At 38.5% G+C, this 26,544-nt stretch overlaps 12 protein-coding genes and 1 further gene across 12 annotated transcripts; 6 read left to right on the top strand and 7 right to left on the bottom strand.

Moving 5' to 3' along the window:
• Window positions 1–193: 193 nt before the first annotated feature.
• Window positions 194–4,573, top strand: RPO31 (DNA-directed RNA polymerase III core subunit RPO31; the record flags this gene model as incomplete). Its single annotated transcript, XM_003647035.1, has 1 exon — window positions 194–4,573. One exon carries the CDS (start codon window positions 194–196, stop codon window positions 4,571–4,573), a length of 4,380 nt encoding a protein of 1,459 aa, XP_003647083.1.
• A 285-nt stretch (window positions 4,574–4,858) lies between these two features.
• Window positions 4,859–6,106, bottom strand: ESC2 (Esc2p; the record flags this gene model as incomplete). Its single annotated transcript, XM_003647034.1, has 1 exon — window positions 4,859–6,106. The coding sequence occupies one exon, from the start codon at window positions 6,104–6,106 to the stop codon at window positions 4,859–4,861; it is 1,248 nt and encodes a 415-aa protein (XP_003647082.1).
• Window positions 6,107–6,663: 557 nt separating this feature from the next.
• Window positions 6,664–7,809, top strand: Ecym_5523 (putative cystathionine beta-lyase; the record flags this gene model as incomplete). Its single annotated transcript, XM_003647033.1, has 1 exon — window positions 6,664–7,809. The coding sequence occupies one exon, from the start codon at window positions 6,664–6,666 to the stop codon at window positions 7,807–7,809; it is 1,146 nt and encodes a 381-aa protein (XP_003647081.1).
• Window positions 7,810–8,291: 482 nt separating this feature from the next.
• On the top strand, window positions 8,292–10,367 carry TFC6 (transcription factor TFIIIC subunit TFC6; the record flags this gene model as incomplete). The annotated part of the gene is made up of 1 exon (XM_003647032.1): window positions 8,292–10,367. The coding sequence occupies one exon, from the start codon at window positions 8,292–8,294 to the stop codon at window positions 10,365–10,367; it is 2,076 nt and encodes a 691-aa protein (XP_003647080.1).
• Window positions 10,368–10,471: 104 nt separating this feature from the next.
• Window positions 10,472–11,791, bottom strand: UBA4 (Uba4p; the record flags this gene model as incomplete). Its single annotated transcript, XM_003647031.1, has 1 exon — window positions 10,472–11,791. One exon carries the CDS (start codon window positions 11,789–11,791, stop codon window positions 10,472–10,474), a length of 1,320 nt encoding a protein of 439 aa, XP_003647079.1.
• Window positions 11,792–12,062: 271 nt separating this feature from the next.
• Window positions 12,063–12,692, bottom strand: ERP5 (Erp5p; the record flags this gene model as incomplete). Its single annotated transcript, XM_003647030.1, has 1 exon — window positions 12,063–12,692. The coding sequence occupies one exon, from the start codon at window positions 12,690–12,692 to the stop codon at window positions 12,063–12,065; it is 630 nt and encodes a 209-aa protein (XP_003647078.1).
• Window positions 12,693–12,925: 233 nt separating this feature from the next.
• On the bottom strand, window positions 12,926–14,483 carry Ecym_5519 (the record flags this gene model as incomplete).
• Window positions 14,484–14,866: 383 nt separating this feature from the next.
• Window positions 14,867–15,691, top strand: BCP1 (protein-transporting protein BCP1; the record flags this gene model as incomplete). Its single annotated transcript, XM_003647029.1, has 1 exon — window positions 14,867–15,691. The coding sequence occupies one exon, from the start codon at window positions 14,867–14,869 to the stop codon at window positions 15,689–15,691; it is 825 nt and encodes a 274-aa protein (XP_003647077.1).
• A 909-nt stretch (window positions 15,692–16,600) lies between these two features.
• EAF1 (Eaf1p) lies at window positions 16,601–19,459 on the top strand (the record flags this gene model as incomplete). The annotated part of the gene is made up of 1 exon (XM_003647028.1): window positions 16,601–19,459. One exon carries the CDS (start codon window positions 16,601–16,603, stop codon window positions 19,457–19,459), a length of 2,859 nt encoding a protein of 952 aa, XP_003647076.1.
• A 200-nt stretch (window positions 19,460–19,659) lies between these two features.
• Window positions 19,660–21,369, bottom strand: GGA1 (ubiquitin-binding protein; the record flags this gene model as incomplete). The annotated part of the gene is made up of 1 exon (XM_003647027.1): window positions 19,660–21,369. One exon carries the CDS (start codon window positions 21,367–21,369, stop codon window positions 19,660–19,662), a length of 1,710 nt encoding a protein of 569 aa, XP_003647075.1.
• Window positions 21,370–21,764: 395 nt separating this feature from the next.
• Window positions 21,765–22,133, top strand: CNL1 (Cnl1p; the record flags this gene model as incomplete). The annotated part of the gene is made up of 1 exon (XM_003647026.1): window positions 21,765–22,133. One exon carries the CDS (start codon window positions 21,765–21,767, stop codon window positions 22,131–22,133), a length of 369 nt encoding a protein of 122 aa, XP_003647074.1.
• On the bottom strand, window positions 22,123–24,687 carry SPC110 (Spc110p; the record flags this gene model as incomplete). Its single annotated transcript, XM_003647025.1, has 1 exon — window positions 22,123–24,687. One exon carries the CDS (start codon window positions 24,685–24,687, stop codon window positions 22,123–22,125), a length of 2,565 nt encoding a protein of 854 aa, XP_003647073.1.
• Window positions 24,688–25,136: 449 nt separating this feature from the next.
• EFM2 (S-adenosylmethionine-dependent methyltransferase) lies at window positions 25,137–26,327 on the bottom strand (the record flags this gene model as incomplete). Its single annotated transcript, XM_003647024.1, has 1 exon — window positions 25,137–26,327. One exon carries the CDS (start codon window positions 26,325–26,327, stop codon window positions 25,137–25,139), a length of 1,191 nt encoding a protein of 396 aa, XP_003647072.1.
• Between the last annotated feature and the right edge of the window lie 217 nt (window positions 26,328–26,544).

The raw sequence follows: 26,544 nt of genomic DNA, 5'->3' as shown, positions 1-26,544 counted from the left end.
ATTAGCCCTGATGGGTTTTGATAAAGTCAAGGTGGAGTGTGGTTGTTGAGCTGTTATTGCATAGGTTTCGTTGTTGGTTTAATTTAAAAATACGAAGAATTTATCATCTTTGGAAGTTCTGTTTTCTTGAGCATTAGACTGTTTGTTGAGCTATATTCGGAGTTGATATTCGAGCGTTTGGAAAGATTTCAAAATGAAGGAAGTTGTTGTGGATGTGGCACCCAAAAAGATCAAGGGTTTGCACTTCTCCGCATTGAGTGCGTCGGATATTGTCGCTCAATCTGAGGTAGAGATATTCACTCGAGATTTGTTTGATCTTGAAAATGGGAGGGCTCCGAAGCAAGGCGGTGCGTTAGATTCGAAAATGGGGGTTTCTTCATCTCAGGCGGAGTGTTCTACATGCCATGGGAATCTGGCTTCATGTCACGGGCATTTTGGTCATATTAAACTTGCGCTTCCTGTGTTTCATATTGGGTATTTCAAGGCCACAATCCAAATTCTGCAGAGTATTTGCAAGAACTGTGCCGCCATTTTGCTGAGTGAAGAGGAAAAAAGACAGTTCCTTGCTGAGCTGAGACGTCCTGGCATTGATAACCTAAGAAGGATGGCTACTTTGAGAAAGGTGTTAGATCAGTGCAAGAAACAGAGGCGTTGTCTGCATTGTGGTGCGTTGAACGGTGTTGTGAAAAAAGCAGCGACAGGATCAGGTTCAGCTGCACTGAAAATTATCCATGATACCTTTCGCTGGGTTGGTAAGAAGTCTGCTCCTGAGAAGGAGAAATGGATTGGGGATTGGAACCAGGTTCTGCAGCACAATCCAGAATTAGAACGGTACATGAAACGTTCCATGGATAATCTCAATCCTTTGAAAACTTTGAATTTGTTTAAGCAAGTCAGAGCCCAAGACTGCGAGTTACTGGGTATTGACTCTACTGTGAAGGCTGGCAGACCGGAGACTTATATATGGAGATACCTGCCTGCTCCTCCAGTGTGTATTCGTCCGTCAGTGATGATGCAAGATTCTCCTGCTTCTAATGAAGATGACCTTACCGTTAAGCTGACCGAAATCGTTTGGACTTCTTCTCTAATCAAAGCAGGACTGGAGAAGGGTATATCTATAAATAACATGATGGAGCAATGGGACTACTTACAGATGGCTGTCGCAATGTACATAAATTCTGATTCTGTCAACCCAGCATTGATGCCAGGCGGTACAGGCGGTGGAAAGACGAAGCCTATAAGAGGTTTTTGCCAAAGATTGAAGGGTAAGCAGGGGAGATTCAGAGGTAACTTGTCTGGTAAACGTGTGGATTTTTCGGGTAGAACTGTTATTTCACCAGACCCAAATTTGTCCATTGATGAAGTGGCAGTTCCAGACCGTGTGGCTAAGGTGTTGACATACCCGGAAAGAGTCACCCGTTATAATAAGCATAAGCTGCAGCAGCTGATAATCAATGGCCCAAATGTTCATCCGGGTGCAAATTATATGCTGAAGAAGAATGAAGACGCCAGAAGAAACTTGCGTTACGGTGATCGCATAAAATTAGCTAAGAACATACAGATTGGAGATGTGGTTGAAAGACATATTGAGGATGGTGATGTTGTATTGTTTAATAGACAGCCTTCTTTGCACAGATTATCAATTTTGTCACATTATGCTAAGATTCGCCCCTGGAGAACTTTCAGATTAAATGAGTGTGTGTGCACTCCGTATAACGCAGATTTTGATGGTGATGAAATGAACTTGCATGTTCCCCAAACTGAGGAGGCTCGTGCAGAGGCAATTAATTTGATGGGAGTGAAGAACAATCTATTAACTCCCAAATCAGGGGAACCTATTATTTCTGCGACGCAGGATTTTATTACGGGTTCATACTTAATCTCCCATAAAGATTCATTTTTCGACCGGGCAACGTTTACTCAATTGCTTTCAATGATGGCGGACGCTAATATGCAATTTGATCTACCTCCTCCTGCAATAATCAAGCCGTGCTACCTATGGACCGGTAAGCAGGTATTTTCCTTGCTAATAAGACCAAATAAAAAATCGCCGGTTATCATAAATTTGGATGCTAAAAATAAAGTCTACCTTCCACCTAAGAATAAAAGTTTTCCAAATGAAATGTCATCCAATGACGGCTATGTTATTATACGAGGGTCTGAGATTCTATGTGGTGTGATGGACAAGTCTGTTTTAGGTGATGGTAAGAAACACTCCGTATTTTATACAATCCTAAGAGATTTCGGTCCATATGAGGCTGCCAAAGCGATGAATAGAATGGCTAAATTATGTGCTAGATACCTGGGGAATAGAGGGTTTTCTATCGGGATCAACGATGTCACCCCCGGTAAGGAATTGAAGGCGAAGAAAGAAGAGATGGTTGAAATCGCGTATGCTAAATGTGATGAGTTAATTGACTTATTCAAAAGGGGAGAATTAGAGACGCAACCAGGTTGTAATGAAGAGCAAACCCTAGAGGCAAAAATTGGTGGCCTTTTGTCGAAAGTTAGAGAGGAAGTTGGTGAGGTCTGTATTAGAGAATTGGACAATTTGAATGCGCCATTGATTATGGCAACATGTGGTTCTAAAGGTTCTAATTTGAATGTTTCTCAGATGGTCGCCGTTGTTGGACAACAGATCATATCTGGTAATCGTGTTCCTGATGGGTTTCAAGACCGTTCCTTGCCACATTTTGCAAAGAACTCTAAAACACCACAATCAAAGGGTTTTGTTAGAAGTTCTTTTTTCAGTGGCTTATCTCCTCCGGAATTTTTGTTTCATGCTATTTCTGGTCGTGAAGGTTTGGTTGATACTGCTGTGAAAACTGCCGAAACCGGTTATATGTCTCGTAGGTTGATGAAATCTTTAGAAGATTTGTCTTGTCAGTACGACAATACTGTCCGGACATCATCTAATGGTGTTGTTCAGTTTACTTATGGTGGTGATGGCCTTGATCCATTGAATATGGAAGGTAATGCACAGCCAGTGAACTTTAACAGATCATGGGATCATGCTAACAACATCACATTCAACAATGAAGAACCTGGACTATTACCGTACCAGATAATGGAGACATCAAATAGCATTTTAGTGCCTCTGGAAAGGCAGCTATTGAGATTGGATAATGTAGGTAATGCAATCAGTGCTGATCTCGGGTCAAATGATGAATATATTGATCAAAATGATGCTGAGAGGGACTTCTACCAATCTTTGAGGACATATATGACGGCCAAGGCTCACAGACTCGCACAAATAAGAAAGTCAAAGGGCTTGAAATCACTTTTGGAAGAACCCGCACAAGAATTAAAATATATGGATCTGGACGCATCGGCGTCAACTGCAGATTTGAACTCTATTAATCAACTGTGTAAAATCAGCTACAATTTGGTGACTACATTTTTGAATATTGCAATCTCAAAGTACCACAAAGCAAAGGTCGAACCTGGTACTGCGGTTGGAGCAATAGGTGCACATTCAATTGGTGAACCGGGTACTCAAATGACTTTGAAAACTTTCCATTTTGCTGGTGTTGCTTCTATGAATATCACTTTAGGTGTCCCGCGTATCAAAGAAATTATCAATGCTTCTAAAGTTATCTCTACTCCTATTATTAATGCTTTGTTGGTTAACGATAATGATGAAAGAGCAGCACGTGTGGTTAAAGGTAGAATTGAAAAAACTTTGCTGTCAGACGTGGTGTTCTATATCCAAGATGTTTACAGAGACAATATGTCATTCATCCAGGTGAAGGTAGATTTATCTACCATTGAAAAATTACAACTTGAACTAACTATTGAAGACATTGCCATCGCAATATCTAGAGCACCAAAGTTAAAGATATCTACCGGTGATGTGTCTATAATTGGTAAAAACAAAATAAATATCAGTGTTGGTAATGACCTTGAAAAGGGTAAATCTATTTCAACACTGGTATCCGAGCCAAATGAAAACGATGTGTTTTATAGAATGCAGCACCTCCGTCGTGCACTACCAAACATCGTCGTCAAAGGCTTGCCAGACATTTCCAGAGCAGTTATCAATATTCTTGAAGACGGTAAGAGGGAATTGTTGGTTGAAGGTTACGGTTTAAGAGATGTGATGACAACGGATGGTGTTATTGGTTATAAGACGAAGACAAACCATTTCCTAGAGGTTTTCGAAGTGTTGGGTATCGAAGCTGCCAGGACAAGTATTATTGATGAAATTGATTACACAATGAGTAACCATGGTATGAGTGTTGATCCTCGTCATATTCAATTGCTGGGTGATGTAATGACATATAAAGGTGAGGTTTTAGGTATTACAAGATTCGGTTTATCTAAGATGAGGGATTCTGTATTGCAACTGGCGTCTTTTGAGAAAACAACAGATCACCTGTTTGATGCTGCATTTTACATGAAAAAAGACGCGGTTGAAGGTGTCTCAGAGTGTATTATTTTGGGTCAAACTATGTCGATTGGTACAGGTTCGTTCAAGGTTGTTAGAGGTACAAATATTTCCATGGATGAATTGAAGCCAAATCCAACACTTTTCGAAAATCTATGTAATAACACAGCATTGAAGGTAAGTTGATTTCAACTTTCAAAGTATATGATCTTATTAAGTAATTGGTTAGTTCCATAATAGCTAGCTGCATATTGATTAACGAAAGCATGAACTATTACCAAGTTTCCTAATACTGCGTAAATATAACGATTGTCGCCTGTAGTGTTCACAAAGCACAACATAAATGTCAGAAGGACAAAAATTGCACTGAATAAACAGCACCGTAATATTACATCTATATTGAGTCTTAAAAGGATTAAATCTATAAATATTTCTCGTTGAATTCTAAATCTTCATCAATGCATTACCAAATCATAAAACAGATACTTCGACTATATCATCATCCTCTATAGCAGCGCTAAAAATAGTGTTTGATGGATCAATATCATCATGGTCAAAACTTAATATCAACTTTGTGGTAGGTGGTAGTTTTTTGATCCTTCTGTAGTGTTCTGCAAGCTTTTCAAATGTTGTCGTAGGCTTCACGTTAACATAAACTTTCTTATTGTCCGATCCAAGCAACACAACCTTTATTAGCTCATTCCCGTCATCTGGTTTAGATATCTGATTACTATATTGGATTTCGGTTTCATCTAGTGATCGTGCATTAGCCAAATCCTTTTCATATTCATTGACTCTAAAATCATCATTCCCAAATTCAATGCCATCAGAATCCAAATCAACTGGACTAGCTGATATAGAAACACGTTTCATTTTTGTTTCGATTTTCTGTTTCCACTGAATCTCAAACTCAGATGCGAGTTCATTGGGCACGATGTAGACTTCAATGTCAATTGAGGAGCTCGCATACGCCTCAGCTATATTGAAGGAGTCACATGTCATGAACTTGAAAATTTCAACGCCCTCCCTGTAGATTTTTACATTATCTATTTGGTACTTGTCGTGGAGCGAAGCTGCAATTTTGTATTCCTTCACAAAAGTCTTCAAAGCAATAGGCAAAAAAGCGGAAAACTTCTTCTTTCCCGTAATTCTTACATTAATTCGCTTATTAGTCGAGCCTTCTAGTTTAGAGATGAACCCAACATTGTAAATATTGGTTCCAATCTCCTTATTATTACTGCTACCATTTTTCAGAGACCCATTGTTATGCAAGCTTGAAGCTCTTTCTGCTTCCTGCTCGATTTCCGCAAGAAACTTATTAGTATCGCTTTCTTCCTGTGAGTGTTCAACATTCCTAGATCTCTTGGCCGGCCTGACTGGGCTTAAGGAATCCGATGATAAAGATCTAGACCTAGACCTTCTAGATCTAGAGTTAGAACGTGATATAGACCCATATCCTGGGCTATTCCGCTCTTTCCTGCCCCTTTGTCGTGATCGAAACCTAAATCCATCTTCATCCTCTGAGTTTGCCTGGTCCCTTCCATCACTACATTCTTTACTAAATGATGAAACACTACCTCTAACTTTAGACTTGTTCATGAACAACGTAGTTGGAACAGCAATATCAGCGGTCCCAAAACCATCGTCTGCACTAAGAGACGGGGAAAGATCGTTACAAAAGAAATCATCTATATCATCATATTCAGACGCCTTGCTCATTAATACTACCAAACAATAAGCCTTCAGTAATTTGTCTCTTTGGGATATATATATGTATATATCCTTTGGCTAATTATGTGCTTACATTGTTAACCTTCTCCTCGAGCCAATTCAAACAATGGTCGGCATCGAAACGTTGATCGTGATAACAGCGTCATGCACGAGAATTCGATGTTAAATTGAAAATATATTTAAAATAAATTGAATTATAGATGATATTTGGAGTATCAATTGGGCGTAGATATTCAAAATAGATTCATACTAATATGTACTGCATGAAATAGAGTGAAAGAAGCGAAAAAGTGAGCACATGTGTCGAATGTCTTCATGATTATCAATTTCCAGATAGAGTAAGCATCCCAGTAATATTACAACGCAGGGTCATAACCGTGGAGGGTTATATGAGTCACACCATTTCGGTAGTAACCTATTGTTCCTTCTGTGTTGGATGTAAATTTTTTTTGCTCTAAGGTGTAATATTTTTCTATATAAATTAGGTGTTTCATGTGTAAAGTGTATTCCACTAGAGCGTTGACCCACTACAGGTAAAGCAAAAAATGGCTGGCTTATCCACATTATTAATTCATGCTGATGATGGTGTTAGCGACCATGTTACAGACGTCGCACCACCGATAAATGTTTCAACTACTTTTAGATATGATAACGATAACTTGGTACTGCCAGAGGGAGATTGCGATGGATATGCGACCGAAGGAGCTCCAGTTTATTCTAGGGAAGGTCATCCCAATTCTAATAGGTGTGGATCCATCCTTTCCCATGCTTTAAATGGGTATGCAGTGGCATATAATTCTGGTCTCAGTGCTTTTGGAGCAGCATTGACGCATTATAATCCAAAGAGGCTATTCATTGGACAAAGTTACCATGGATGTCATAAATTGGCAGATATCTGGGTCCGCAATTATGGTTTATTAAAATTGGGTCTTGATGAGATAGAGGAACGTGCACAGCCAGGAGATATGGTGCACATTGAATCTCCTATGAATCCCTACGGGACGGCGGTGGACATTGAGGAATATGTTTCGAAGGGACACAAGAAAGGCGCTATCGTTATGATTGATTCCACATTTGCACCTCCCCCGTTACAAAATGCCTGGGAGTTTGGCGTTGATATCCTGATGCATTCCTGCACAAAGTATTTAGGTGGTCATTCGGACTTGCTTGGTGGCGTACTTGTAGTGAAAGATAAAGCAGTATTTCGCCAATTGGTTGCGGATCGCATATATCTAGGCACCAACATTGCAAACTTAGATTCTTATTTATTGATACGTTCTTTGAGGACATTAGAGCTCAGAGTCATGAAACAGAGTGATACTGCAACCAAGTTAGTAGCCTACCTAAAGCAGCATATTTCTGAGTTTAGTGATGTTCTTTCGGAGATCCGTCACACATCATTACAGCAAGAAGAGTTTGTTAAGAAACAATTGGCTGGGGGGCATACCCCAGTGTTTTCAATAATGCTTAAAACTGTAGATCAGTGCAGGGAATTACCTAAGAAACTAAAGTTTTTCCATCATGCAACGTCTTTTGGAGGAGTAGAGTCCCTTATTGAATGGAGAGCTCTTTCTGACCCTGAGATAGAAAAAACACTAGTCAGAGTCTCTGTGGGGTGTGAAGATCATAATGACTTGATCAATGACCTCGCGAACGCTTTGAGGTATTTGCAGACTCAAGTAACTAACTAAGTATGTAAGCTGATTTGTAGCTTCATGGAATTAATATTTACATTTGTCGTATATAACTTGCTAAAAACAAATAACAATTGTAGGAGCGAGTTATATGGACTTAATTATTTACCTTGAACCATCGATAACGGAGAATCAACAATTTATATAAAATAATAATCCAGGAGATCTCCCTCGGAGTTATTATTAATTGCTTAATCAATGTCGATTTATTGACTGCTGTGAATTAGTTACCAGAAATGTTATCTAATATTACATATATTTAAATATAATATATATATAATATACCTAAATATATAATAAACTTGAATGATATTAGGTGAATTGGATGGACATTAGTGGCTTGTTTTTATGTTACCCGGTTAATTCCACAATGATCTCTACGCGTTCAAAACTCTAAGGAGGTACTTTAACAAAACGGGTCAACATCTTGGTGATCCAGTGTGTATCAGACCATAAACAGGGCATATAGCAGAAACATTATGCCACCTAGGAAGGTTAGGAGCAGACCTAAAAAATGTGTTGAAAGCGCGCAAACTTCAAGTCAAGACTCAATAAGTGGATTCGCTCTTTTTAATAAAGTAACATCTGACGCGACGGCAGCTGCAGCTGCGGCAGCAGTAGTAAACGATCTTCCAAAGAGCAATCCGACTGAAAGTCTGCGAAAGAGGCCGCATAGAATGGCATCATTAAAGGCAGAAACATCACTCCGCGATGATTTAATGGACATTGATGTTGTAGCCAAAAATGGATTTAAACATAGTACTAATGGAGACAAGAACGAGGATGACGATAACGATGACACGGATTTTGTTCCAGAACAAGGTTTAATCGAAGAGAATATTGTGTCAACCGGAGTGGGTATTACCGGAGAGTATAGTGAAGTAGGTGGTCTAGGACTGTTGGCGGATATGGGTAATAATGATTTACTTGCCCTTCCTTCAAGATTCGTTGTGAACGAAGGTACAGATGGCGCAGACCATCGCAGGGCGAACAATAAACGGAAGGCGGGTACGAGAGTTATCAGAGCAATGAAGGATCTATCATCGGCTAGAGATAAACTCGAGCGCATATATGGAACCAATAGACAGAAACTATTAGGTTTAGCTAAATTAAAGGAAGGCTTTGAAACGCATGTGTTCGATTTCCCGGAAGAGTATCTGCGGTCATCTTCTAGATATTTTGTGGAAACAATGAACATCTTAGAAACTGCCAAGTTCAGTGAACTCAATCCTAAGCCACAGGAATCTGAAATTTTAACTCAATTGGAACTTGATCAATTATTTCCAGTTTCTAATGAACTTCCTAAGAACATATTGATTTCTGGTGCGAACTTTTCCTTGTATAGAGACCAAAAATCTGAATTTCCGATATTGCCCTGCGGTAAAAGAACCGGATTTGTATACAATGTTGGAGGGCTTATAACTGATATGGCTTGGCTAAGATCAGACGACTCTGTTTATCAGTATTTAGCAGTGGCTGTTTCAAATGTCGATACTGCCAATGATATGAGGTTGCGAATGACAGGGATAAACAAGCATTTTTCTATTATTGAAATATACAGGCTGAATACTGATAGCCTAGAATTTGTCAAAATTCAAACAGTGGTACATGAATTTGGCGAAATATGGGATCTAAAATGGCACGATGCTTTCAGTCAAACTGCCAAAGGACTGCTTGGCTTTGTATGCCAATTGGGTTCTATCAAATTTGTCGAAATCACTTTTACTGAAGATTATGAGATTCGTTTGATTACAGAAGTATGTCTAGAAGTGCAAATGCAGTCTTCTCAAATAACTTGTTTTGATTTCCGCTCATCTTCAACTGTCATTTGTGGTTTTTATAACGGATACGTTGGGGAATTTGTGATTGGAAGTGCTATTCCTAACTTCTACAAAAAGATTCATGAAACTTATGTACTGTCAGTTGTCAGCGCTTACTCGCCGTACGAAGAAAACGCTATCTTCAGTACTTCTGTGGACGGTACTAGTTATTTATACAGTCCAAAAGACATCCAAACAACGAAATGTGCATTACCCAGAAACCGTGGTACAAATATCAGTCCAGTAGTCTATGTGCCCCAATTATATTCTATTGTGCATACTGACGGTGTAAGCTGTTTGAAAGCCTTTACTCCCAGAGCTGTTTTTGGAACGCATCAAATATGTCAGCATAAAAATAACATTGGATGTATAGGTTCATCTAGATTACACCCATACGTACTTTCAGGTTCTGCAGATGGTTCTATTATATTGAATAACCTAGTTCGGAGGATACTACAAGGTATAAAAGGCAATACTGATGTTTACAAGTTTATTAGGCTGTGGAAATGGGATTATAGTGTCACTTCTAATATTTACCGCTTGGATCCTAATTTCGAAGTCAGTAACTTTGCAATGAATGAAGTTTCTAACACTCGTATTGATCCAACCCCAATAAATATTCAATCCATCAAATGGAATGAAAGCATGAACACAGGTAAATTCTATGCATTTGCTAACGCTGCAGGTTTGCTGGTCGTTGAACGATTAGGTGAAGATAGATCGACTCACCTTTAATTTTGTGAAATAAAGCTCCAGGATACGCACAATCTAAATACACAAAACCTTGGGCCCATTGAAAGTATCAAATAAAATTCAAGTAAGTCATTGTATATATACAGTTAATACTTGGGTAAAAAAGGGCTGATTTCATCGATATATTGAAAATATCCGCCCTTGATGTCCTTGACATTATTCAGCCTGAACTCATCCTTCAAAACTCTAGTCGCTAGTCTTGACTCATTTCCGTGACGACATAAAACAATAATATCCCTCTCAGTCGTTAACCTTGGTATGCGCTTTTGAAGTTCCTTCAAGTCACCGTCCATATCTTTTAGCTCTTTCATTGTTACGTTGTATGTTTTGGGGAGATGAGACACATTGTAGTGAAGACGAGGCCTAACATCTAACAATATGTAATCTTTTTTATCGTCCAGCCAGTAGTTTTCTTGGAATTGTTGAACTGTAATCCGCTCTTCGTCTGCTAACACATTAAAATCACGGCTGCCACCGCAAAAGTTGCTATAATTAACATCTCCCGATTCAATGGCTTCACGTGTAACTGTAGGATTATAGCCACAAGAGATGCAGTCCTTCTTCTTTCCTCTCATTTTAAATGTGCGTAATGATTGTTGGGGAAATCCAGAATATTGAATCAAGAACGGGCTAAAATTTTCTACAGTATAAGTTTCTAAGATAACCTTCATTGTTTCAACTGCCATCATGACCCCAACAAGACCAATACAAGGACCAACGACACCACCTTGTTGACACGATGTGACCGAACCTGGTGGTGGGGGATTAGGGTAAAAACATCTATAACAAGGTCCGACATTCTTAAAATTGTAAATGGACAATTGACCTTCTGTTCCAAGACCTGAAGCTGAAACAACAGTCTTTCCAAGGTTAACAGCAACATCAGATATTAAATACCTGGCCAAAGGAGTATCTGTACAATCCATAATGATATCATAATTGGCCATAATCTGAAAAGCATTCTTGTTATCCAATCTAACGGGATACGTAGCTACTTGGACATGTGGATTTAGTTTATTTAAAACCTGCTTGGCAGACTCACACTTTAACATCCCAACTTTAACTGAATCATGTAGGATTTGCCGATGTAAATTAGATGCATCAACTATATCATCATCAACAATTCCGATGTGACCAACACCTGCACCAACCAAATATGGCAGCGAAGGACATCCTAAACCACCAGCTCCTATGACTAGAACTTTAGCCTCGCGTAATTTTACTTGGCCTTCAACTCCATTTATTTGTTCAACAATCATTTGTCTCCCATAACGACTATATTCTTCCAAAGACATCGGAAGTGTTTCCTTTTGTTCTCTTTGTTGCTCTAGCTGCTTCTTTAGTTTAAAGTTCTCTAATTTAAGCGCTTCCAGCTCTTGCAATAGAAGCTCTTTTTCTGCCGGCATAGTTCTAACTGGCTATCTTAAGTTATAATTAACGTCTTGGATCGAGTTATTGTGCATAGCTTCTTATATGTAAGTTGTCAAAGGCATCAAACGATGAATAAAAATTTAAATTTACATAGCGCTCAAATAATCTCAAAAGGTGATTCTACCAAAACCCCCACAAAGACACCAAGTATCTAGCCGGTCAACATCAAAACCCACTTCAATCATATTTAAGAGCTAAGCAACAGGTAGACTACCTATATAATAGATCAAATTTATATAGCCTTTGTTAGAACGCCTTTTGTTTAATGAAAAAATTCCTTAGGTATTTTAATTGGAAAGAACAAACACCAATCATCACAATTACTTCAAGCAGCGACCAAAGCATTATTTTAGTATTTACAATATCACTCTGATCCCTGAAGATGTCTTCATGGAGTTTGTAAATGTTTTGTTCCGCCCTGATATCCTCCAATGTGCTAATTAGGTATACAAGCCTATTCTTTAAATATGTGATATCTGTCAGCCTTTTACTATCCAATACGTCCACTTGACTCACACTTAGATCAATAAAAACTCTCAATCGCACAGCCTTTTCAGGAAGTTTAGGCGTTATACATATTCTATGTTCGCCTGCTCTCATGGCGGTAAATGTAAACTCCCCTAATGGCGAATTCTGCTGTGAAAACACTATCTCATCTCTCGAAAATGTTTCATAGATAGTTATAGAAAGTTCGAGAGCTAGACTCTTGACGAACTGTGCATCTTCAGTCTCCTTGTAGACGTCAATGTGCGCCAAGAGCAAGTTGTCCTTAGCAAGTTGTTCATAAAAACACTTTGTGTCCCCAGGTACCGAGTAGAAATGCAAAGCTAACACCTTTTGGACTAGATAAAGTAACACGAAGTATATCGATTTCATCAACCTAGTGGTTTTTCCAGTACTTTCTACTTATTTTTGAATTATGTTGTTATTTTAGTCGATAATTTTTGCCAATATATATACATATATATATATTAATGTCCGTAAATTAGATATCGACCATAATGACTCTCAGATTCCCCGCTCCTTATGAAGCTGAGATGACGCCAAAGTACAATTAACGCTGTTACAACAAAAGCACATTGATAGAGATATAAAAGATGATTATTACGCTAAATATATATGTGTGCGTATGAGGGAGAAGGTGCAGGTGGGGGACAAGTTGGCAGATCTGATAAAGATTCGTAAAGATCTGATAAAAACCTAGTTTTAGCTTGTAAACCACTTCTTAATGTCTCCGAAATTTTCAACTCTTTAGCAAGGATATCATGCAAGGGATCCAAAGTTTCCGTCTCATACATATTCCTTGAGTTCGGACTATTGTTTGTCTTAATTATATGACCCAAGTAACCGGTCAAAAAACCAAAGAACCTTTCTAATGCTATTTTAAAATACTTTTGGTCTTTCATAAATAATTGAAACACAACTTTATTCTTATCGATATCTTCGATCTTCAGGTTCCCCTCAAATTGTTTCCATGTGGGTTCTGTTTGCAAATGTAATAGCATTTTTAACTGTTCTTCATCAAGATCTATTTCGAAACCTCTCTCTAGTTTAGTTGAGAGTATACTGCTGTATGGTACAAAAGGTAGCAGCATTCCTCCAAGATATGAGAAATATCATTTATTAGGACTTTATCATTAATTAGGACTAATTGCAGATAAGGAAGGATGTTAAACTTCGAATAAAACTCGTAGAAATTATTACATTCGAACTTTTCATGCTTTTTATTCAACCAGGATTTTTGCATACAAAAGTTCCAAAACTGGGACTGCCCTTCTGCTGCTGGAAAGAACCCGTATATGTTTTTGAAACTGACTAGTTCTTCTACCGGGGAATAGCTAATAAACACTTCGTAAGGGAGTCCATTTTTGGGGCATTTATTAAGATCCAACATTAATAGAATGTCATTTGTTTTGCGATCAACATCAAAAAATGCGCTTGTAACAACATTTGAATGGTTAACAAAGTCCAAAATTGGTACCAAAGTGGAATTTACTTTAAAATCGTCTGTCATGGAGCTAATTTCTTCAGGAATTTCTAAACAACGGGAAACAACAGCACTGTAAACCTGTAAGACTATGGATCTTTCGCAAGATTTGAAGTTCTTCGAAAGAAATTGTATTAAAGCCGACAAGTATCTCTCTCGCAGGCTGTTTCTGTAATGACCGCATATATTCTCATCTAAATTGTTCATGAATATGTATATGATTGGATGACTTACAGTCGTTTTTAATAGAACTTCTTTTAGATAATAATCCAAAGCTGCTGGAAATAGATATCCTTTCGTCCTCAAAATTGCAACAATGCAGAAGAATAGCACTATAATATTGGTTTCGGTGATGAATGGAAGATATTCCTCTTGACTCATAAATTCTCCAAGGTATTCTTTTAAAGCTTTTCCGCGACTTTCGAAAACTCTGCTGTATCATCATCATGGGTAGAGCTGACCCACTCCATCAACGATTGCACTGAGAAAGAAGAACTTTGGGGAATCCTGATCAATTCGACGAGCTTACTATTTTCAGTCTGGGATTGAGATAATTTCGATGGGTCTACAAATATACCATAACCGCCATCTTGGCGAGATATTTGAGACTTTCTAACTGCTAAACACGGTGAAACACGAATACCACAATTCTGGATAAACCAATGAAGTACTTCTTGCATCTATAGGCTTGCTTTGAGGCTCTAGATCTCTATAAGGCGGTAATTATATGCTTTAAACCAAAGGAGCGAGGGGATGAACGGCTTTTCAAGTTATATATTCAAGCACGTGACAATTTTATATATTCTAAATCTCTGGAACATTAGATAGTTCGCTTCTACAACTCAATTTTCCTCGAGAAGTTATCAAGAATATCCAAAGTAGTCTCAGTAACCAGCTGCTTCTACTCTTTTAGTTAACTTGCTTTATGTGTGTAATGTCTGCCCCGCAACCGTTGCAAGAAAATTTTGTACCTCAAACGCTGCTACTTCCATCAAAGATTATCTCGAAAACTTGATAAGACATAAAACATCATCCTTCAGTGCTTAACTTACCCATTACAGTCATGAGAAACGCTATTAAGTTGAGTGAACTAGCTAAAAGAAAGAGGGAAGAAGTCGAAGAGGACTCTGACGTTGATCTTTCCACCACCAATTCTGAACTGGATGACGATAATGCGTCAAGTAATGAGGAAATAATTAACATCGATTTTGATTTCTTCAATGGGAATCCTGAAGTTGATTTCCATGCTCTTAAAAACTTGATGAGACAACTATTCGGACAGCAAGAATCTAATAAAATCCAGCTGAGCTCGTTGGCCGATTTGATATTGAAGTCCCCTACAACTACCATCAAGACTGATGGGGAAGCATCCGATCCATACTGTTTCCTGTCTATTTTAAATTACAAAGAAAATAAATCCAGTAACTATGCTAGGTATTTGGCCAACGTGGATACTAAATTAGACACATTTTTTAAGTCCGTTGAGAGCTCAAACAAATCGTGTGGGTTGATTGTGGGTGAACGTTTAATAAATATGCCTAACCAGGTCGTCCCACCGTTATACAAGATTACTCTGGAGGACGTTAAAAAGGTTTCAGGGAAAGGCATGGCTTATGATTTCTACGTCATTGTTAGTAGAAAGTATGAGGTTAGCTACGATGATGACGACGACGATGATGACGACGATACTAACCCCCGGAAGAGAGTGAAAAATTCCGAGGTAGACTATTTCCACGAAGAGGATAGGTTCCTGGAAAAGCATTCGAAAATACACTTCCAAGGCCCTGTCAGAAAAGGTGTGCTTCCCTCGTATATTGTAATAGACCACGATAGTCTAATGCGCTCTATACAAGAGCTTGAAGAGGCAATTGCTCAATGGTCAAAATAAATTAAGCCACTTAAAATTTGAAATGTATATATAATAAATACTCTTTAAAGTCTCACCTGTGTAGTTTTATTTCAAGAAATGGAATTACTATTCGAAGATGTCAGAGCCCGGTCGCCGTATACAAGAAACAAATGGTGGCCATTGCAGGAAATGAAACCTAAACCCGAGGTCAAATCATTAAATCACTGCACCAGCAGTGTCTGAATTACTCTGTTCGTCTGCAAAATGCCTCGATCCTGTAGTAATTAACCGCAAATATTATCCTTTCAACTACACTTGTTTCCCTGCCATTGTAGTCGACAAATCATCACGAGCCTCAAAGCACTACGCACATGAGCAGTACGAAGACGAAAAAAGAACAAACCAGCATATACATGCAGCTGGAATATACGTAAGAGAAGTTCCAAGTACATTTTGAGGCTGTATATGCATCTAGTAGTTCATCGAACTCATCGAGGAAGTTAAGCCGCACGAATTACATAAGCTACATATTTATCCGGGTAACTACATAAATCCATTGGTGGGCGTTCTGGTTTTTCCCCAAGTGGCTCTAAAAATTATTAGGAACCTGGCCATGGATGTAAATATAGTCTATTGATTCCTAACAAACAGCAAGCAAAGGAAAGTGGAGATAGCAATAAGTTGGTGTGAAAGTTTGGTATCTTACTAAGAATAAGGCCAGCCGGAGGATTTCATTAACCGCGCTTTGATTATTTGCTTTTTCTCTGTTCACATCCCAATTAGCTGGTTCGAATTTTGGATTTTTTAAATCAGTCAGTACTCCTAGTGCTGTATGGTGTTATCGCTATAGTATAAAACATTCGTTCAAGACTTCAGTGTTGTTTAGTTATTGACTAATCTGAGTAGGATTACTTTCATCCTACGTTCTTCACAATTCACTAGTTGAAGATGTCAGGACTAAGAAAGGAATCTATTATGGAGAAAAGAACTCAGATGGAAAATATATTAGAGGAGAGGAATAATAAGCTGGCACAACTTTTTTGGCTTTCAAGGCTCAATGAGCTCAAATCTGGGTACAGTGTGGAAAGTTTAAGAGAAGAATTGAATGAATTTCTGCAAAAAAACGATTTGGCCAAGAGGCCGCCGTTTGATGCTTCAAGTTTACCAGCCTACAAGCCGCAGGAGCCGCCTGTGGATAAGAGATTGCTGAGAAGTAAAAGTAATACACCATTAGAGAATGGTACGATGCATAGAAAAAAGGATGACCTGCCGTTTGACGAATCTAGGAAAAGATTGAGAGAACATAAGATTCCGGAAGAGAACCTTAAGCCTAGTCAATCTCATGAACCAATACGAAAACAACAGAAGCAAGCAAATGGAAGCGATGAACAATTAATGCAGACAGATAATAACACTGTGTCAGATCAATTAGCAGATGGAAATATGGAATCAACTAAGAAGGAACCATGTTCTGTCTCAAGTGAAAAAGAGGCATCGCTGACCACTGCTAAGTCACAGGACAATCCAAAAGTACCGAATCCGATGATTCAATCCTCGTATTATCAGCATATTGGCATAACTAATTTACATGTTGAGCCTACTGAGGTTGAGATGAAACGAAAACAAAATTTTATAATAGAGAGCATTACAAGGCAGCAGACTCAGCCGACGGAGAATTTATTTGAATCAATCAACATTAATAGTAAGGATTCGGCGTTCTTAGTTATGAAGGAAACTATTCCTGCAAAGATTCCACAGGCAGTGCCACTGGCTGAATTAAAATATGTATCCCAGACATTGCCGCTGATAAGATTAATTCCTTCCACGCATAAAGTGTTGACAACAGACCTCTATAATACAGCTCTAAATGAGGGCCGTGTCACGGTGGTCTCTTCGCGTATTGAAGAATTGCGGAGATTGAATCTATGGTCATTGAGGCAGCCCAAGAAGTTTGTTGACTCATGGAACAAGTTGCAGGCTTCGACCCATCATAGTATTATGCTAGAGGAAGCAAAGTGGATGAGGGAGGATTTTCATGAGTCCAAAAAATTTAAAATAGCCATATGTATCACCCTCAGTCAAGCAATTATGGATTATTGGACCTATGGCAAGGTCTGTTGTGTTAAAACGAAGGAAGTTAAATATTTACCAGCAGCTCAAAAAGATGAAAATGGCAAACAGCTATATCTCAATGATAATAATGCGAAAGAAAACTCTACAAATGATGTAGAAAGTGTGGTTGCTAAGGAAGATCAACAATTCATGGATGGGCTGCCGTCAATAGATGTTCATTTGTTGCTGGAAAAGGCAGACCCAACAGCGGAAATCAAACTCCCAGTGCTGCCTGAGGTTCCAGTAGAGGAGTATAAGACGAAAGCAAGTAATCCATTTTTTAAAATATATGTCTCAACCTCCGATATGTCTTCACTGGAAAAGGCAATCATGCAAGATTGTCCGCTCTATTCTGGTCTAGACGATGAAAAGATTCTTAAGGAAAACGAACAGGTTCCATTTGTTCCCGTTTCAAAATCAACTGTTTTGCTGGATGATGATAAGTTTTTGAAACTCGTGGAAAAACAGCTGATCGATGATGAACCATCACTAGTCGCATTATCTAAGAGAAGAGGAATGTTTTATGGAAATAGAAGAAGTCATTATCTGAAACCTCCTGCAGCTCCAGCTTTAAGGTATCTAAAGTTTCGTACGCCCACTATTTGGTCACCAGACGACGACCAGGAACTTGTAAAGAACATCAACCAGTATGCTTATAACTGGGATTTAATTGGGGCTCAAATGTTATCCCAGAATACCAGATCCTACATTTCTAACATCGAACGAAGGACCCCATGGCAGTGCTTTGAGAGATTTGTTCAACTGAATGAGAAATTTTCTGTTCATGATATGAAAGGTCCCCGTGCTCATGCTGCTCAAATATGGCTTTATGAGGCCCATAAATTACAGCAGCAGCAGAAGCGACGTATATCCCCTTTAGGTGTTGGTTCGGAATCTATCCAAAGAGGCCATCGCAGATTACGTTGGGCTAGTATGTTTGAAGCTATGAGGAAAACAATTAAGAAAAGAGAAAACGCTCCTCGACCCAATCCATCACAGCCAAGGAAGCCATTAGATGTCAAAAGTATGATTGTACCAACTCCTGCTGAAATGTCCGAGTTAAAAGCTCAAAGAGATGAAACGTTACGCCGTGAAGGGCAAATGAGGCGTGCAGCTAAACAGAGAATCCAACTGGCACAACTGCAGCAGCAACAGCAGCAACAACAAAGCCAACAAAAGTCACCGCCGCCGTCTTTGCAGCCACAGCAAACACCTCAACCTTCACAGCAGCAAAATCAACTCCTCCACGGAAAATTAAAGGCTCGCTCTAGATTATCGTCAAGCGCACCAAGTACAAAAGAAGCCAGCAACAAGTTATTAATAGCTTCTAGACAAACTCAAAGTTCACCTGTAAATGGCGAATCCCCACATATTACAACTCAGACTCCGCAGCAGAGACAAACTAAACCACCTTCAGAGAAGGATATTATCGAAAGTTATGCACGTAAGATAATAGCACAGAAACCGGAGTTCACTCCAGAATTGGCTTTGAAAGCTGCAGAAAGCTATTTCCGGAATGTGACTCTCAAACAGCAGCAGCAGCAACAACAAGCTTTCACGAAACAAATTGTTTCACAATCTTCATCTGTGGCGGCTACGGCAACATCATCTTCTAATGGTGCAATAAACAAATTTAGATCACCAACTCCCCAAGAAATACTTCAAAGAATACAACAGAAGAAGAACGATTCATAATAGTTGTCACAAGTATATATATGTATATATATTCACAGACAAAAATTTAATATTTCAATGCATAACCGATAGGATCCCCTGGTTCGGAGTCCTGCTATACAATATTTTCAAGAGTTTTATTTTAACTAAAAAAGGAGACTTTTATTGATTTCTATATCTTTGTATAACCAATAATCAAAGATGAAAGGAATTTAATTCCTCTAAACTTTAGGTAAAGTATAAACAGAGCTTTCCTCGATTGATTTGCCGTCCAAAGTATAAGTTAATTTCCATTTGATTTTTAAAGGCTTAGATGCATCAACTGGAGCATTTTCAATTAGGCCCTCTTGAGTAACGCCATCAACAGATCCAGAAGCAATGGTGTTTCCTGACTGAGGCAACAACTTTAGATTACAAGTTTTTGGAACGGCCACCAGAAATGTTAGATCCTCAATTGGAAAAATCGAACGACTTGAAAAGTAAGAGAACATTTTTATGGCTGAAGAATTGACCCTAGTAACTTCAAACTCCAAACTTAAGTTCGACGAGCTATTGACCAATAACCGACCATTGCTTGAGGATGTTGATGATTTAAAGCCATCTAACAGATCAACATCACGAGAGGGTGTAAAAGACTCCGAAGTTGGTGGGGAAGGATGATGGGACGAAGAAAGCTCCGCCAATAAATCAATAGAATTGTGGTTTTTAGCTGTTTCTATAGGTTGAGCTATTTGGCTAGAACCTAAAGAAATACTACCGCCAATTCCATAGCCTTGAGAAGGCGGAGAAACCTTCATGCCCAACAAATCGCCTAGTAGATCGTCAAGTCCTCCATCTCCTCCACCAGAACCTTGAATATCGTCGTTATCATTGTCATCAAAATCTATCAAGTTAATTTCGTTGGCCAATGTAGTAGAACCTGCAGGGCTGGTTGTACTGACAGGGATTTCAAGTTTGTGAGCGTCACTAGCATGACCCGTTCTCAATAATTGGTACTTCTGAATCAGCTGATTCACTTTAACATTAAATTGCAATAAATCCTGGACAAACTCTTCATCTCCCTGCTTTTCTTCAATGATCTTTTGAAATTTAGGCTGTGAGGATTTCAAAGAGCTATATAATTCCACAATGGCCCCATCTTCCACCTCAGCTGTGTCCAAAGCACTTAACATCTCATTGAATAAGTCTGCTTTCCGCTTTAATTTAGTCAATTCATCAGTTAAAGTTTGAGTTACGTTAACAATATTATCCTCTTTGTAACCAGCCATGACTTTCATTAACTTGTTGGCTTCCCTCAAATCTTCGGGTTTGCCACGCCTAATGAGTTCTTCTAGCTTCGCAGCTTGTGCAATCTCCTGTTCTTTTTGAAGTTCGCTTGGCGTCTTCAAATGATCACTTGGCCTTAAAACAGCCAAGTCTTCTTGATTAATTTTGGGAAATACGTATCCTTTGTACTTCAACAAACTATGCATATCTCTTATATATTTCATATCCTCCTTGTAACTTGAATTCTTGCATATTGTCTGGTACCATTCTTCAATCGCAGTTAAAATCAATCTTTGAACTTTTGTATACCTCATAGGAGGCTTCTCTGGAAACCTCTTTACCAATTCATTCAAAAACTCCTTTCTGGATATCTGCAAGTGGATAGGATAACCACAATTTTTGACCAACACATCCAATAAACTTAATGCAAAGACGGCCGTATGGATACCTCTGGAGTTAATTAGCTTGACAATAGTGAGAACAGCATCCCTCGGAGCACCTCCCTGCTTGGCATTAATATAATCAGCAACATCAAGGTTTAATGATAGATCGGGCTCAACCAGCGACAACCTACATGCTCTTTGGATTTTTCTTAGTAACGCGTTACCGCTACCTCCTGTTCTCCTAACAGGTGCTTCAGAGAGATATATACCACTGGATGACATTACTCGGCATCAGAAGACTTAAAGTGCCACTGGATTCGAACGTACGCCTGGTGTCTTTTGAGAATGACACAGTAATGAGGTTTATATAAACAACCAAAGCCCCCTGTTACATAGGAAGAAGTTTTCAAGACATCGATGGCCGGGTAATCATATCACGTGACTAAGCCATTATAAGTTCAAGCTATATAGTATTTTACAATAATGCGGTGGGTATAGTTTATTCATGACTAGCTTGCTGAAGTATCAGACTAGTAGCTCTTACTTCTGTTTGGATGTTACTTCAGATTGGCATTAGAACGTCTGGGTTTAACGCGACTAGCTACCCTTTTTATATCTAGACGCTATCTCAGTTGAAGACAAGGATAAAATTAATAGTATAAATTGAAGCATCAAAGATGAGTAATGGAGAAGAGGTTAATGAGGACCCCTTTAGGGTAGACAAATTGATTTTAGACTACGATTACCTGATTTACAGGATTAAAGACCATGTTTTGTCGATTCATCTGGAAACCACAGATATTTGCAGGAAGCAGAATAAGTTGATTACCGAGGGAATTGTAGAGGATATTATAGATGCCAATATCAAGGGTATAGAAGAGTTGCTTCAGAAATGTGGTGAGTTGGAGAAATATTTTGTGCAACTGAATGCTATTGATTCAATAGTGGGCACGTTCCGTGAGAGGTTGGATAGTATAATAAAACAATATTACGATATTAAAGTACATAATGAACGTATCTCCGAAGATAATACAACTACCAAGTAATTCTATCTTCCCCAAATGTAATCTTCCTTTGTAAGTAGTGTGTTCTTTGCTGATCCCATCTGCGTTTTAAGGCTGCTTGGTGCATTCTAACGCAGGAAAGTACCATCAAAGCTACAGTCTTAAACTTAAGGGATCTACCCCCTTTCGTATAGTATGGGTTTTCGTACTCATAAGGCTGATCGTTTAGATATGTCACGCTTGAGTTTAATGGGGATACCTCGTTTTCTAGCTTAATGATATCAAGCTTTACATGGTGTGAACTCGCTTTTAAGACACGGTTTAGATACTCATTTATAACCTTAAAGTCATTGTTTCTTCTAACTTCTTCATGATATTTTAGCCTGTAATAATCAAGCTTATCTTGAAGGTTAGAGTCATTCACGTGCTGGAACATTGGAGTTGAGCCAATTGGTTGTTGCTGCTGCTTCTGGAGGTTCAAGAATTTTCTTTCCAATTCCAAATTTTCGTCTTGTAAGGACTTCAATTCGTTAAGCATTTTAGTCTTCATACTCTGATATTTTTCAGTCCATTTACTATTAACACCATCCAATTCTTTTCCATCAGGGTTAGCTTCTTTGATTTTAACAAACTCTTTTGTAATGAAGTCTAGCCGTGACTGGACTTTTTTCAAGTCTTCTTTGTAAGATTCCTTGTGAGACTTTTGCTTGTTAAGTTCCTTAGTCAAAGAGAGGTTTTCTGTTGTTAAGTCATTATAGCGCCTCATCAATGATTTCAATTCTTCCCGCCTCTGTTCCAAGATATTATTAAAGTCGTTGTTCCTATCCTGCTTTAACATATTTTCATAAGTCTGTTTCAATGATTCGTACTTGTTTTCCCATAAAGCAATTTCCCTTTCCTTGGTATCTTGGATAGAATTAAGTTCAAGTTTTAAAATTGAGATCTCCTTTTCTAATAGATTACTTTCAAGTGGTTTTTCCCTGTCTGCTTGGGCTAGTTTTGCCTCAAGAAGAGCTTTTTCTCTCCGGTATTTAGAGTGCACAGATTCAAGCTCATGCTCGACGTATTTAATCTTATCTTCCAAATCCCTTAGTGTAGCTTTTAGTGTTCCGATTTCTCTGTTCTTTCTAATCAGTTCATCTTCGGTACTTTTTCTGTGAGGTGATGGTTTTACGAGTTGTTCGAAACGTTTTTTATAACTTTGGTTGTCCCCTTCCAATTTGCTGTTCATCTCACGTAAGTTACTTACTTCTTTATGGAGAGATTGAACACGCTTCTGATGTTCCAACCTTAGATCGTGAATAGCATCTTGCTGCTCACTTAGTATACGCTCCCTTTCCCGCTCTAGTGTCTGAATCTGTTTTTCGGCTTTCTTTAATTTAACATCAAACTCTCTGTTGTTTTGTTCTAGAGAATCTTTCATTTTGCTTAGTTTGCTATTATCCTTTTCCAAAATCTCCATCTTTTCTCTTAGCTTGTTCTCATCAGCAGATGCAGATTTCTGGTAAGAATTCAATTTGTTTTCCGTATCATTCTTGTATTTCTCATACTCATTTTTGAGGGAATTGACCACCCCATCAGAGGTTTGCAGCTGCCTTTCTAAATTCTGTCGTTGGTGGTTTAGCTCTTGTAATTTCGATTCCAAGTTTCTAATGCCTTGGTTTTTCTCATCAATCTTTTTTTCTAACTCCAAGAGGCTGCCACTATTATGATCAAATTCCTGCAATTGGTTACGTAAACGATTAACTTTCTCTTCGGCCTGTGCCAAGGCTTCTTGTTTTGATATAAATGAGCTGTTCAACTGATTTATTTCGCTCTTTAAAACATCAATATTCATCTTGTACTGCTCTTCTCTTGCTTCATAGTCTTTGCTGGTTGCTTTTAATTTCGCTTCCAAATTCTTAATCGTCTCAGTTAGAGTAAGGATCTGCTGGTTAGTATCCGCTAATGCAGCCTCCAACTCTTTGCGCATCGAATCACAATAAGAATGGTCAACTGGCTCAGCCACTTTAGCATTCTCAGTATCCTTTTGCTCTAATCCATCAAATCTGACTTGCAAATCCTTAAATCTCTCGAGCAACTCATGATGCTTTGTCTTCCATTCTTGCAACTCATCAAGAATTTCAAGACTCTTCCTCAATTGCCCGTCATCAGTCACATTATTCAAAAACTTTAGCAAACTGTTACATTTAACCCTCAAGCTATAATTCTCCATATTAAGCTTCTGCAAAGCATTTTGCTGTTCTTTTAACGGATTGGACGCCAAATCGGCCTTCTCCCTAGTATCGCTACCAAGCAGCTCGGGTACTAAATTCTTTTTGATGCTAGTCATAGCATTGATTGTTTGCTCAGGAAGCGTGTCATCAAAAGACGTATCATTAAACAATCTCTGTGAGGTCATTGTATCATCAATCACGCGTGATTTTTTAAAATTAGTGCCGTCAAAGCTAATATCTTCATCTTCTTCATTAGTAGATCTTTTCATTGGACGCAACTTCTGCGCATCCATGTTCTCCTTCTCCTGTATATGACCTATAGGAGTGAACTCGTAGGTTTTACGCTGATGTTCAGCTGGTGTCCCCAACGTCGCAAACATATGTGGTATTGAATTCCTTCAATTGTTCTTTAGCTTTCAACAAATGCTGTTTTAGTTGTTCAAGGGTAATTGGTAAATGAAAAGATCTTTAGTTTGTGGACGCGAAAGCCAAAAATTTGTACATATAAAATCGAATGACGAAGTATTCCAAAATGCCAGTGACACTAAAAAACGACTAACAATAAGAACTTGAAATTATGAAAATTCATTACCTGAGTTCATTCAAATGTCTAAAACTGCCAGCTTTTGTCAAATTGTTTTGAAACTCTATGAATATGTTTATTATTAAAACCATAGATTTTTATTAAAATATTTAATTTCAACATCAAAAGTGACTTTTGACTGCGTGATATAAAAAGCACTCATCGCTTCACAGTGTGAAAATACATCACAATAATAGATTGTAGTTATAAAACGGAATAATTGTGAACCATATATGGTATGAGCTACTATTTCCAAGCTATCTCTATGTATATGTAATTTACGTTACCCCATTCATCAGTACCTTCATCGTTTTCACGTTTTAGTATCTGCAATTCTTTAGATGCCAATAAATCCCATAAATGTTGTCTTTCATTTGCATAGCGAGTTCTTATTGGAAGTTCAATATAGACTCTACCCTGAGGTGACAAGAACCTGGCTATTGTATTAGTTAACCATATTGGATGTTGTGGAGAGTATATGGGGTCAGAGACTAAGATCATATCAAATTTATCGCCACCATGTTGTGCAATGAACGTGCTGTGATCAGTCCAATCCAGTTCCGCTGCATGCACGTTTTTTAGGTTATTTAATTTAATATTACTTCGAAGGTTAGGGACAATATCGGGCAAATCTGTCAGAATTATTTGAGGTGTTGAAGCTTGATGTGCGATCGCATAAGATATTCCAACCAAACCTGTGCCAGCTCCCAGCTCCAAGACCTTTTCACAAGCTGGAATACGATGAACTCGGTGGGACAATACCAGTGAGCCGCCCCAAGTCTTCAATCCCAGATTATCATTTGTCAATGCAGGTTCATGCAACTCTATGTCCTTCGGAAGACCTTTTATGCAAAACCTGCGTGTCATAGCAGGTTGAGCAGTCCTACCACACCTCTCTGAAACTCTCAGGCTAGCATGTTTAAGAATATCATTGCTTAGAGGATGACTCGATGACTCATAATAGGATAAGATATTTGTATAGTATTGCAAAATATCTGGGGACTCAGTAGTAAGCAACTCGGGTATTTTAGTGCACAAATGTTGTTTTGTACAAAGTAATGCATTGTTCCATTTTTTATAATACTCTACAACTGCATCCAGCTGTTCTGCGGTGATGGACTTTTCACTAGCAATTAACTGCCATGGTCTATTATTACATCCCTGTAATCTGCTGAAGTTTACTTGAATATCCGGCTGCAAGAGCAGTAGAACAGAAATTATAACATTTGGATCGGCATATTGAACACATGGAAGGTCCATTGTCGAAATGGGTTCATTATCAACATTACTTTCGTCTGTAAAAGTCAATATTTTAGCTGCATCTTTGCAGGTTACGGTATCCATGTTCAATGATCCGCTCTGCACCGATTGCGGAGGCTGCGGTACACTAATAGAATCATTGGATACTCCAGAGATAAAATCCAACGGATCGAACATGCCTTGCCTCGGTTTTAAAGGTTATCTTTCAATACCCAAGCAGTGAAGCTCATCGCTAAAATTGAAGAAGTTACAATTTTTCATCACCGATTCTTATTGTTACTATCATTGGGCATGCATTTTTTCTTCCTGGAACGTCTTTTAACCAATATTGGTCTAGAAGGACATGATGACATACACACAAAACAAATATATATGTATATAAAAGAAAGTCAAT

Source organism: Eremothecium cymbalariae, chromosome 5 (assembly GCF_000235365.1).
Source record: "Eremothecium cymbalariae DBVPG#7215 chromosome 5, complete sequence".
NCBI classification, from domain to species: Eukaryota; Fungi; Ascomycota; class Saccharomycetes; order Saccharomycetales; family Saccharomycetaceae; genus Eremothecium; species Eremothecium cymbalariae.
Note: the sequence above shows the minus strand (reverse complement) of the source record. Positions and strands in the feature narration are given on the sequence as shown.